At 38.8% G+C, this 13,583-nt stretch overlaps 1 protein-coding gene across 3 annotated transcripts; it reads right to left on the bottom strand.

The window, feature by feature from the left end:
• Positions 1 to 427: 427 nt before the first annotated feature.
• bdg (bedraggled) lies at positions 428 to 13,163 on the bottom strand. 3 transcript variants are annotated; one of them, XM_068289527.1, is made up of 8 exons: positions 12,748 to 13,163; positions 4,254 to 5,241; positions 3,016 to 4,196; positions 2,783 to 2,950; positions 2,446 to 2,725; positions 1,606 to 2,390; positions 1,256 to 1,491; positions 428 to 1,190 (listed from the first exon to the last, which is right to left on the bottom strand). In XM_068289527.1, exons 2-8 carry the CDS (start codon positions 5,080 to 5,082, stop codon positions 626 to 628), a joined length of 4,044 nt encoding a protein of 1,347 aa, XP_068145628.1. In that variant the 5' UTR covers positions 5,083 to 5,241; positions 12,748 to 13,163; the 3' UTR covers positions 428 to 625. The 3 variants fall into 3 exon arrangements, with proteins under 3 accessions (XP_068145628.1, XP_068145631.1, XP_068145630.1); XM_068289530.1 differs by having other exon boundaries at positions 2,783 to 2,947; XM_068289529.1 differs by having other exon boundaries at positions 12,865 to 13,163.
• Positions 13,164 to 13,583: the final 420 nt, after the last annotated feature.

Here is a 13,583-nt window from a genome sequence, read left to right as displayed (position 1 = left end):
ACTGTTTGAATTTTGGGCGGCTTAAATTTTTCTTTCCCGTTTTTTGTTATATTTTTTTTGCAATGCAACACATTTCACTTGAACTTTAAATGGAAATGTATAGCAATATTTTGTTCCCCTTCCTGTCTGCTTCCTGTCCCTGTCGTCTGGTGGTTGGCTGGCTCGTTAAGACGCCTTTTGATCGTCTCTATTTTGCTTTTTTTGACTGGTCACGTTTATTAATCGGCTTAAGTTGAAGGCTGCGAATACGTAAATACGCATTGGTTAAGTGCTGGGCACGTAGACCGGCCTACCTAGCCATTGTTGGGTTAATTTCATATAATCATGAATTATGGGGTAGATCCTGATCGTCATCGTGTGGAGGGATGACTGAGGGAAGTGGTCTAGACCGGTTGTGAATCATCATAATAGAATATCAGTGAAGAGATTTTAGTCGGTATTATAATTAATCGTTTAATTACTATGTATATATATAATTGATATATAACTACAAAATAGTTTCTGCATGTTCGTAATTGTATATAACTACGAGCTAATCAAGTCTACATAAAAAGCAAGCAAAGATATGTTGGATTTCGCATAAGAGCTTTCTGTTCTGTTTTTTAGGTCTACGATTATTAGTCAATTAAATCACAGATGTATTATTTTCATCCACATCCACTCCGGGCGTCCGGTCCGGTGGCTCGGCATTGAGCACAAGATTCTCGATGGACCGAAACGATGCATCCTCCAGATGCGTCGACATGGAGGCACCCACTGGAGGCGGACGCGGCAATGTCGTGGCACCACTAACACCACCACCTTGTCGCGATGATGGAGGTTGACGATGACGGGCCGAAGAGCGTAAAATGGTCACCACATCCTCGGCGGTATAGGGACGTCGTTCTAGTGTTGCCCTAGCCGAATGACTGGTCGCTGGTCGTTGTAGTTTTCTTCCTAGAGATTGGGAGCGTTGTGCATAACCAGCCATTGGTCGTTGATCAATCTCTATGGACTCGGGACTGCTGCTACTGGCAGCTGCTGCTGGTGAAGATGGCTGGGAACTATTGGTACTATTGCCCATTGCCTCACCATTTGGATTCGTCAATATGGTTAAATAATCGGGCGGCGCGATTGTTGGCATTGCGGGTGATTCAGCATCTAGCGAGAGTATGGGACGTGTGCGGCTAGAGGAGTCACCACCAAGAACTCTGTAAGCAAAAACCACAAATTAACGATTATATTATCTAATGGGGAGATTAAATTTCATTCTCACCTCCGCACACTGCGGCGAATACTCTGACGCAATAACTTGGCCAAACGGGCACCTGTGGCTGTGGTATACGAGGGCGGGGGTGTATACTTGGGCGGGGCATCATTCTGAGCCTCCAAATGACTTTGATCTTGTTGCTGTCCATTGGCATTGCGTCGACTATCGGCTGAACCCTGACGAGCCGCTGGACGTCGTGGTTCATCTCCTTCTTCTGGTGGACGGTATAGCAATTGAATGCGCTGGAAAAGATTAGGGAGAGAAAGATCAACAAAAGTAACGAACTCAAGAAACCAATCTCTTTAGAATGGACTAGGATTGTCAGAGCAACCGCTCCATCTTAAATTCCAACTTACCTCAAGTATATCAGCTGGTCCATTGGTCAAATAGCGATAGATCTGTATAATAGCCGTCACGGGAATAACCAAAACAATGCCTATCTGGATAAGGCTACCCATTTTTCTTGACCAATAGCTAAAGTAGGATTTACCACGCCAATAATAGAACTGATTCGATAGCGATGCCTTATAATCAATGACCGATAAGGTGATCAAACCAATTGGCAGCAGAACATTCCACGAGAGGGCCAAAAATGCCGACATGGAGCCACACATGCGCAAATCATTGACCAAATCATCACCATTATAGGGCCGGCCGCGTATAAGGAATACCCCAAAGATCTGAGCTGTCCAGATGATGGGTATAAACCAGGAGCCACCAAGCAGAAAGTCCACATAATATAGAATCGATATGCCCATTTCAGTGGCAAAGGGGATACTGAGCAGGAGCCCAGTGACGCAGCTCAAGAGCACCGAACTAGTTGAATTACCCAAGGCACTAGATATGGGTTTCCACATCACACACAACTGGGCCAGACCAAAGCCAGCAAATAGACTAAAGGCAACAGCAGCCCATATCCAAGAGATGCTATCACTGGCAAGCGAGAGCACAGCCGGAAATAGTTCCGTAATGAAACGTAAAGCCTGAAAACCACTTTCAATGTGCAGCATGGTGCGATTCCTACGATACGTTTCACCCATAAAGGAGGAGTAATGAGGCATTAGCGGAGTTGGATACGACAACAACTGAGGATTCGGATGAGCCGCCAGGGAATACACAGAGGTATAGCAATCAGGGTTTTCTAGAGAGAAAATTTAGTTAGGATCTATTTATTCAACATTTTTGTTTGCACTCACCATAAGATCCAGGCACATAAACATAACCATTTTGTCGTAGAATCTGAGCACAGCAAAGTGCCAACAAGGCCATCAAACCAAGGCCCCACAGAGTAAACAAGACTAGGAGTATGGCATCTCGTCTTAGAGTGGTCTTACTGACCTGAGCATGACTCCTACTCGTAATGGCTATGGCCGAAGCGCCCAAGAGACCCCAAGTGAGAAATGTTTCCTGCGTGGCCGCTGTCCAGCTATTCGCATTCACCAGAAAGTCATCAAAATCACTTTGATTGAAGATATTCTACAAAAAAAGAGAAATCATTAGAATCTTTATTTGTTCTTCCTTTACTCGACCTACCTCTAATTTCTTGGGATCCACGACATAGGCAAACTTAATGGTCACCACCATGAGGGCCACCAAAGGCAAAGTATTGATGAGATAGGCAAATTTGCCAAGAGATTTTAATCCTTTGCAGAGAATAATAAAGACTCCAGCCCAAATCAGTGCCAAATAGAAAGCCAGCTGCTGGAGAAAAAGAGAGAAACTGGTTAAAGCATCTGTTCCATAACCCCAGACTTCTTCTGACCTACCCGATCATTTACATGGAAACGTACGCCACTCGAATCCGAATGCTTCGCCAAGTGGAGACGCTGCAGCACAACAATATTAAAATACTCTGCCACTGTTTGGGTGAGATTCCCTGTGGCATTGGCTGCATCATAGCGATACGGAAAGGCCAATTCCTGCCAGCGATATACACTGCGAGTGGCCGTGGGAAAGACATCCCTTAGATAGACCAGAATCCAGGCAATGGAAACAGTGGAATAAATGGCCAAGAAACATTGGACCATGACCAAGGCAATGCCCACACCACAGCAAATGGGACTAATTTTCCACATTGAAACGGGACCGGCACGTATTTTGGATCCAAGGCACATTTGAAGCCACAACAATGGAATGCCAAAGACCACGGAGAGCAGAAGGAACTGCAGCAGAAAATTGCCACCAAATGTGATGGTTAGGACGGCAAAGCGACACAAATTGAAGACACCCAGAGTACAGGCAATCAAGGCTAAAGGACGGCTGGCCGAATGTGGCCATTGACTATTGAATCCACGTTTCTCTCGCTGCAAAGTCACCGGCGGCAGGGAATCCAAAGGATTGGAACTGCTACTGCTGCACATAGTTGTCGTTGTTTGGGTTGCTGCCTGTAATTCCACACGATCTGCATCCTGGTGAGTTGACGAGGAGGAGGAGCTGTCGCTACTACTACTATCAGAGACCAAGGATACTGGACTGGGCATGCGAGAAGAACGCACCGAGCTTAATTCCGAGCATGTGGACATAATGTGCTGTGTTGGGGGAGGAGCAGCACTTTCGCTGGAACTAAATTGTACTCTTGTGGGAGCACTCTGTGGACAGCTTGTGATGGCCGCCATGCCACGCACCGGAGTGGGATGACCCTCAAGACGACGTCCATATTGACGTGGTCGCTCTTCGCTAGAAGCTCGTTGCTCATTCTGCAGAAGGTTATCGAAAATATGCGCATCCGTTAGCATCTGGGAGCCTTGTGCTGACTGTTCTTGATTCTCTATGGGAAATTGTTCTGGTGTGGAAAAGCAACGTCTTGGCGGTGGTAAATCCACCAGCAATGTGGGTAAATCCTCGACCACATCCTCTATGACTTTGGTATCCTCTAAATCGTGTTCCTGTTCCATGGCCCGACGCATCGATTGCCTACGCCAGACATCTCCATTATTTGTTAAGAATGCTAAAAATAAACCAATAGACTAATACGGACTCTAGGAAGAGAAATTCATTAGCTTACCTGGCGTCAGACCACAACTAAAGGTCTTTCTCATGGGCTGACCCACTTGGAAGGCAGCCGCTGACGCTTCGAGGTGTTCCACTTCTCCATCGTCAACAGATTTCGCATGTGGCAGTTGCTTTCGCTTCTTGCTCAACGGCAAAGTTCTAGTTCTTGGCTCTCGTTTTAAGCTCGTCGACTCTCCCAAACCCAATTGGACCAATGAATCCTCTCGACTGAGGGCATTATCCATTTCCTCCAAATAGTTATCCAAGTCCATGAGATAGTCCTCAACACAAGAGTTGTCCGTAGAGGATAAAGAGGAACAGCCGTTATGCTCATGTCCATCTAAAATGGCATCCAGCTCATTAAGCACACTGAGGGCCACCTCCTCGTCCGCAGGGGCCATCTGTTTAATGGGCGTGCTCAGGGGCGGTAAATTGGACATATCTTGACTGCCGCCACAGAAAGCCTTTCTATCCTCATCATGCTCCATCTTAAAGATTATGGGCTTTAAGGGATGCGATTGCTGCGGATGGAATCCCTGCGGTGTCTGTTGTATCTCTATGAGATCCTCATCGCTTAGCTCATCGTCGTAATAGTCGCAAGCTTGTTTTATCGATTCGCTGGACAAACTGTGCGAGAGACCAAAACATTCGGCTGCTGTCTCTTTATTTCGATTTCTGTTTGCTGTCGTTCCCGTTGCCATGGCCATTGGCAGGCTGCCATAGGCACTTGAATTGCGTTTAAAGTTTTCCCGGCTTCCAATTGCTAGTCCTCCTCCAGCTGCTGCTACTCCACGATTATCACCATCTCCATTTGCAACTCCTGTTTGTTCCTTATTACTCATACTTCTTCTGGCCTTTTCTTTTTTATTTTTGCATTGCCGTTCTCTCTGCGCGCCCTTCACGCAGCTGTTTGAAACAGTGTTGGCTCGCTAGCCAGTCCTTGCCAGGCTGTTGTCAGTGCTGCCAGATATCCACAAGTTTAGTGTTGATGAACGGGACGGCTGAAAAACACAATTTAAAATGAAACCGTTAAATTTGTTTTCAAATATTTCGCAGTTAATTAGATTTGGTATAATAAATTAATTATCTGTCATAGCGAACGGGTAATAAATTAAATTAGAATGACTCAGTGGAGCTAGCTTTCATTTATTATTCACACCAGCCTGCTAATTCCGTTTCATCAATTTTGTCGACATTAATCAGGAAATCTATTCAATAAAGTTATAACATTAAATACTTAATGATTTTAATTAAAATGGCACTAAATTTCTTGTCTAACAACTTTTCCGTTTATTTTACTTCCGACATTAAGAAGTCTAAGGACCCTTTCCAAAGACATTTCAACTCGGTTTAATGTGAATCCTAAAAGGATTTGTCTGTTAATTAATGTAAATACATATTTCTTTAATTGCTGTTTAGAAAAAAGCAGAAACTAAAGAGTTTGAAGGACTTTTCGTTGATGTATCCTTAGATTTCCGTCTAGAAATAGGCTTGGAAGGACACTTGTGTTAGATACAGAGTCCTTTTAGGTAAACTTACGAACCTACTGTCGTATATCGCTTCCAACCTTAACACTTAATTGCTTTCCTGACTTAAATCGGCCTTTAAGTTTCCCACACAATCTCAGACAGATTTCTCAACTTTAAATGGACGCCATTTAATTTGCCGTTACTAGATTTTCTTCTCAATTTGTCAATTTTCCACACAATTTAATTTCCCTCGAATTTGCTGTGGCATGAATACGAATTGCCGTAATTCATCAGGTGTGATGTGTGGTGTGTGTCTTAGGTCAGTGTTGCATCTAGTCCATCAGTTTGCGTTTAAATGCAAAGTGCAATCAAATGCAAACAAGCGCGTGCTTTCGACTTTTTTCTTTATTGTTTTTTTTTTCATTTTTATTTAATTTTTTTTGTTTTTTTTTTTTTTTGTTGAGATTATTATTTGCACGTGAATGCGTTTGTGTTGGCAAACAAAACAGCTGTCCATGTTTGTGACAGCTCTACAAAAGCAAATGGATGGAAAAAATATATATGTATACATACACATGTAAACAATAATAAATATGATTGTAAAATAAACGGTAGGAGAGATACAAGTTCATGGTGTGTATTTTAAAATACCCTATACAAGATTATTTTTCAAGGAATTTAGTCGAATTGCTGAAGATTTTTGTGAGAACTGATTTCTTTTTGGATAAAGACTTAAGCTTCATTTAACACTTCACAGCACTGCCTAACTTAATGTTCCATTCCATTTGTTTTCACTTTTGACGATTGATATTGGCGTATTATCTAGTAGAACCCATTTTTTCCTCTATTTTCCACTCAATGTTCCAGTTCACGCTATATTTTACCCCTAATTTGACGTAGTTTTAAATAAAATACGTCAAGTGGAATGACAGATATTGGCTATATGTAAAATCGTGTGTTCAAATACTGCGTTTCAATTTCAACATTTTTTTGTATTCACTTCGCAAGCTGATTGACGGGGGCGTATGAAAACTTTGCCACAATCTGTTCAAGTGACAAGATTATTAACCAAATTTGGTTGTCGAACCAAAGACGTGATCTAGATGGAATTCATCATGCCCTAGCTGAACCTACAATGCAATGGGTGTATGGGCTAGGGTATTGAGGAGGTGGAGTAGGAGGAGGGAATGAAACATTTCAACGTAGCTCATGTTCATTCAACTGATCAGGTGAATGTACTTCCGTTAATATGCTGCTCATTTTGATTATTATTATATAGTATATTTTTGTTTTTGCTGACAAAAAGGGAGTGGTTTGTGGTTTTTAAGCTTGGGTTTGGGCTAGGCTTGAAATAAAAAAATGGTCGTTGCCATGTTACCTCGATTAAAAAAAAAAAAAAACATAAAATAAAAGTTTGTAACTAAAAGAAACCAAAGACTAAATATCTTAAGAGACAAGTCTTTGAGTTGGTCTACACTAAGCTATTTGTCTGTGTGTGTGTGTGTGTATGTGCGTTTGTGTGTGACTAAGTCTGGTTTTCTTGTCATTTCTTGTGTCATGTCTTTGACTGTGGCTGTTGCTTGTTTTATTTTTTTTATGGTTGTGGTTTATTATTTTGTTATTTTGCATACTACATTTAACCGTGACCTTCTACTAAAAAATCTTAACTTGGTCTTGTGGCTGCTGCTGTTGCTGGCTATACAAAGAAAAACTGAAACTGAACCTGTTGCAGGCAGCCGCAACAAAACAGAAAAAAAAAAAGTTAACATTTTTAGCTAATAGAATAAAGCATCATCTGGACAAGTTGTTGTAGTTGACTTCGAGAGGTCAAATTATTTAGCGAAAAAAATGCCATTGATCGACAACAAAATTCACATAGATTGACTGAGAGTGTGAGTGTGTGTGAGAGAGGGAGGGGAGATAGAGGGGGTGGAGATAGAGTGCTGATAAATTTCGCTTCTACGTGTTCATGCATGCTTTTTTTTACCTTTTGTATTTCGCATAAAATGTCAAAGAGGCAAAGCGAGTGAAAGACGGGGAGAGAGATAAAGAGCGGCAAGCGGGCGGTCGGCGAACGGTAAAAGTAAACAAAACAATTAGTGTAATACGAAAAATTGCAATTTGCCAACTTGTGGATTGACCTTGACAACAAAAGCAGTTGCAATTATCTTGTGCTCGAAGTTGTGAATTAAAATTGACATTCACCCAAAACACACAGCAAATCAAACTAGTTAATGTTAATGTTTATAATAATGTTAATACAAACAGCACACGCACACAGTGGCAGAGATATAGACTAACATGGTCAACACACACACATGCACATGCACATTTATCCACGCATTAACTCTGTGTGAGTGTGTGTGGGAGAGTAAGAGAGAGATCTGGAGATTACTTTGTTGCTGCTTGATGCTGTTTGCTAGTGGGCGAAGGAGAAGGGGATACAGCTGAGTCAGAAAAAGAGAGAGGGAGAGAGAAAGAGAGTTGTTTGATATGTTCACTATTACACCTGCAGGACAGAAGATAACAGATCATCGACAATTCACAGAAAGAATAGTCAGTCAGCTAGAAAAGTATCTTACGCTTAGAAGATTTCAATTCAAAGATGGAAATGGAAGTTGTTAGGAAAACCTGATTTTCGGGGTTGGAAAAGTACACGGCCAAAGCAATTAAAATTAATATTTCCAGTATGTATTAAAAATATAGAGTAGAAACTTTTACTTCTTGCTGGCATTCTTTGACGTTAAAATGTCAAAAAGATCTAAATTTATATTAAAACTAACAATTAACAAAACGAAATAATACGAGAAAGGAGAAAGTAACAGAGTTGAAGAAGTTGCAGCAAACTAATGAAGAAAGAAAGAATAGACAACAAAAACGTCTATATCCATCAATTATGTTTATAATAAAGTTATCCTGCATTAGGCTATACAAATATCTCCATCCAACGACTAAATCGAGGATGAAGGAATCCTATATACTAATATAATTATTCGATTGATCGTTATTTGAATAATAAATTGTCTTAAATGCTATAATTTAGCACTTTTATATAAAAAGGATCTTATTAGTGAGTGAATTTGTTTATTAGCCTTCCAAAAGATTACTTCAACTGATAACGTCTATAATAAATATATATAAATTCTATATTCAACCTAATGTAATTCTTTGGTAATTAAATAATCTTTGCACAAAGTAAGCAGAACTCCTACTTATCCTTGGTTAATTTCGCTGTCAACTCTTAAAACTGGATTTTGTTTATAGAGCAGGTGCAGAATTTTGAAAATTTTATGAATTGTAAAGTTGTTTCTATTGAAAAAAGGTGTCAGTCTTGACCTGCTATTTCTGATTATCCATATAAGAATGAATCCCTATTTGAATAAAAATATTATCCCTAAGATAAAACAATTTATTCAATATAGAAAGGTCTCCCAAGGTGATACGCGCTGATATGTATACATATGCAAAGAATGGCTTCAAATACATAGATAGTGTAGATTATATAAATTTAAAAACCGGGCAAGGCCTTAAGGACAGTAGTTTAATTATTTTTATGTATATGAACATCTGCCTAATTCTATTTAAATAGAAGATAACTCATTTTGCAACAACTTTGTTCTACATTTAACACATTTTTTCATAAAATTAAAAATATCCCTAATCCCACAGTCTATATGCGAGTGTGATACAATCTATTTGATTCTGCAAAAGATTAAGTAGCTACAAAAATTTCTCCAAAGTTCACAACGAGTTTCAGTTTTGTTTGCTTAGCCCCAGAGCCAAGCCAAGAGATAAGTGAATAAAGATACAAATACTTGCACGTGGTTACAATTCGCTTATCGCTCTCCATATGCTGATGCAAAGAATATGAACAAATAAACATATGTACAACAATATATTTATGTACATGTGTACATACATATATGTATATCGTATATATTTTCTGCTGTGCAAATATATCTTTTTTATCACGACTGGAATATTAAAATGCAGACTTTACTTTATTATTAAAGGGCAAACTTGCAAAGTCGTTAGAACGATTTGTTGGTATTTGCAATGAGTAAAGGAAACAAGAACGAAAAGGCAAAAAAGGTTTTTTCCATTCTATTAAGATTACTCTAATTGGTTTTTTCTTGATTTTTTTGGTACTAGTTTTGCTTTGTTAACTCACACAAGTTCGAAAACGTGATTTCATTGGTCTTCAATGATGTCATAGAGCAAAAAACAATTCAGACTAGGAATTCTCAAGAGACTTTTGAGACTTTCGATTCCCACAAACAGACTGTGGACTTTCCAAGTTCAAACTATTACTAAAACAACCCTCGCGGCAATATTTTTTTCTCTGTTGATTATGAGCTCTCTCCATATGTGTGTGTGTATATTGTTATAAACTAACTAATAATACAAAAAGAAAACAGAAAATAAGCGAAATGCGGCATATGGTTATTTATTTCTCTCTCTATTTTTAGGCAATTTCCACTTCCATTTACTGTTTATTTTTGGTTTTTTTTTTCTTTTCTTTAATGGCCAACAAAAGTGGCGAAAACAACTTGCAACAAAAGTGCATTTCATTTCAATTAAGTTCAATATTAGAGCAAAATGCAGCGGGTCAATTGCGAAACAAAGGCGCCACTCAGACAGACCACTGGAATCGAGAGGAAGGAAAGGGGGGAACTCTTTCGTCGAGTGCCTCAATCTTTTGTTCGGAAACTCTCTTTTATATAGTCTTTTGACTTTATTAGGCAGCTAAAAAGGCTGTAAACTAGTGATTAATTGCTATTTTTTAAAAGGTTTTTAACTAATCCAAAAGTAAAGAAGAAACCAAACCAAAACTTTTTTGCCAAAATGTGTTCATTTGCTCTGTGAATTTTCATTCTGAATGTTGATTAAACAATAAACGATAAAAAAAACACAGCTTTAAATGAATCATTAGCATTTAAGTTCTACTAAGTTGATTAACAACAAATGTATGTATGTATGTGTATGAATATTCCAATTAAGCTGTAAAAGTAAGCCTTTTAAGCCGTTTAATCAATATATAGAGAAAGTAATGCTTAAGTCTCTTTTTAAGTAACTTTTACTTTATAAGACAGATAATGGTAACAACAATTAACTTAAAACTAATTGGCTTATTGAAAACTAAAAAGGGTCCAAGATCCAAGTGATTCTTAATGACGCATAAGCAAATCTAGGATCTAAGGTTCAACCTCTTGTGGCTTTCGAACGAGCAACTTTTTTATAACTTTCTTTTGAAGTCCGGATCGCGACCTTTTCAAAAAGAAATTTGTAAATAAAAAATTCCAGAACGACTACAGGATTATGCAATTCTAACTTGGTTGGACCTTTGCCATTAAGCTTCAAAAAAAGTAGATCAGAAACGAGAGAAATTTGCGAAACTAACCATTATGTAAGGGGAATGTTCCCAAATGGCTAAAGTTGAAATGGAACAAGAGAGTATTGTATAAGTATGTATATTTTTAGCCACGATGCACAAGAACCGTTTAGGTACCTGTTTAGGTTCTTCATAATAAAATAACAAAAGAAGAGAATTGACAATCCTTTCAAACTTTTACGATCAAGTGGGTGAGAAGAAACCTTAAATTTTAAGGTTTATAGGTAAAAGTGTAATAAAAGTTGAAGAGTTCAAATTAAGTAGTAAGATACGTTAAAGATCCCTCTTAGTTACATAAGTGGGCGTTCCTCTGCCCACAAAGTTGTATCTTGATGACCTCTGCCAAAGTTATTTTCAGGCTTAGATGAATCATCAAGTGTCGCCCCATCCTTGGCCTCAAATCAGAAAAGAACGTAATTCTGAAGAAATGCTGATGAGTGTATTTTAAATTAATTGAAGAGCTGTGATTAGCAATAAATACATGTGTCTATGTATGTGTAGACAGCCTCAATCTCGAGGCAAGCGAGTCATCGTTGATTATTTTGACAATATTTTAAATGACAATCAATTGGGAAATAATTTCATTTAGATGATAAGCCAAAAGATTTGTAGTAAACGGAAGTTTTCATTCGTTTTCAAAAAGAAGAAGAGAACTAAGCCACCTGCGGCTTGTGGTTAAAGAGAAAGGGGCAGAAGGGGACTTGTAATGAAGAAAAGAGAAAAGCAGAAACGTAAATTGGATATAGATAGCGAGAATTTTTGCTTCGTAGTTGTTTTTTTTTTTATTGTTTATTATTTGCATACGCGCAAGAATGAGAACGCCCTGGAAATCGGAGAAAGATACAGAGAGAGAAAGAGAGCGAAAATAACTTTATAAAACAAACAGCGCACACACAGATACAAGCACGCACACACAAACACAAAGAGACAGTAAAGATACATACATATGTGGGATATTAAGAATTCAGCAGAAAAAATCGAATGAATTGCTGATTTTGCTTTGCAAAAAAAGTGGGGGAATACCTTACAGGCAAGGCTTAATCATAAGCGAGCGCCAAAAATAAAAAGTTTTACACATTCGTCAGCTGTTTGACCCAAAATATCAATTAAACGGGGCCAAAGTGAAATGAGGGGCGGCGGCGGGTGAAACAAGTGGGAGAAGAAGGGGAGGAAATAACTGTCGAGTATGCGCAATAGCACGCAATGGGAGATCCTCAGAGAGCATATAAGAGAGATAGAGAGAGAGAGAGAGAGCGAGAGCAGACGACACGTAGAGCGTGGTCGGTCCTCTCTTTCTGGCTCTTACTCGCGCGCTATCTTAATTATGTTGTGTGTGCCACATAAATACACACAAACATTTGTTACTGTGTACATGTGCATGTCGAAATGAAAGAAGATTCCAATTTCAACTTACAAAATACGCTACACAAGCAACAAAAAAAAAAAAAAAACGAAACAAACAACAATAAAAAAAGTAGAAAAAAAGAATGGTGAATGGGTGTGTGTGTGTGTTTAGCGATTGCTACTTTGCAATGTTGCATTCGCTTTCTCGCTCTCTCTACCTTGCGCTCGATCTTTAGTGCTAGCTGCTAGCATAATGCACTCACTCACACATTAAAAATTTAGATTTTAGATGCAATACTCACACACGCAAACACAAAATACAACAACGCACACACACGCACACGTGCTCAATTTTCAATAAATTTTCCTTTTTCTATTTGATTTTCAATTTACGCTCGTTTCTACTATTTTTTATTTACAATTCCGTTTTGCACTAGATTCTTCTTTAGCTGCTGCTCCGTCGACGTCTTCACGGCTATATTTGTTTAAACATTCTCGCTTTTCGGATCTGAAAAGATTTCTTCTCGTTTGATTTTAATTTCAATGAATCACAACACAGCGCACAGTTATATTTTATTCTTATTTAACGCGTTTATTCTTTTAGATTAATTGACCGACTAATTTACAAAATTTTCAAATTGGTAAAATTTTAAATTTGTCAAATTTTTTTTGATTTCTTTTAAAACGAACTTGTCAAAACGGCGAGCGTCCGCACAACCGCTTACGTAGAAAAATAGCAACAATTTGAAAACAAACAAATAGAGTGGCCAGATGGCGATATAATTGTCAAAAAACAATCGATATCAACAAAATGGAAAAGGCAGAAGTTTTATCGATAAATGAAAAAAATTCGCCATCTGGCCACTCTATTTGTGTTTCTCGGGACTGCCCGCTATTTGTAGCCCTTAGCACTTCGACTCGCTTTAGCACATAGACAGGCCTTAGCACTGTTTACTCAGCCCTTAGCACTTATCTACATGAGCGGGAGATTTAAATTTTACTAGCGCTTCTATAGAGAATTGAAATATTTTTTTTCTGAGATTGCGCTTTGCTCAGTCGATTTTAGGACAAAATCTTATCTAATCGAGCATTAATAACCAACTAATTGACAGCGTGGGACAGGCAAAAAATGTTTTAG

This window comes from Drosophila tropicalis, unplaced genomic scaffold (assembly GCF_018151085.1).
Source record: "Drosophila tropicalis isolate 14030-0801.00 unplaced genomic scaffold, ASM1815108v1 contig_593, whole genome shotgun sequence".
In the NCBI taxonomy this organism is placed as follows: domain Eukaryota; kingdom Metazoa; phylum Arthropoda; class Insecta; order Diptera; family Drosophilidae; genus Drosophila; species Drosophila tropicalis.
Note: the sequence above shows the minus strand (reverse complement) of the source record. Positions and strands in the feature narration are given on the sequence as shown.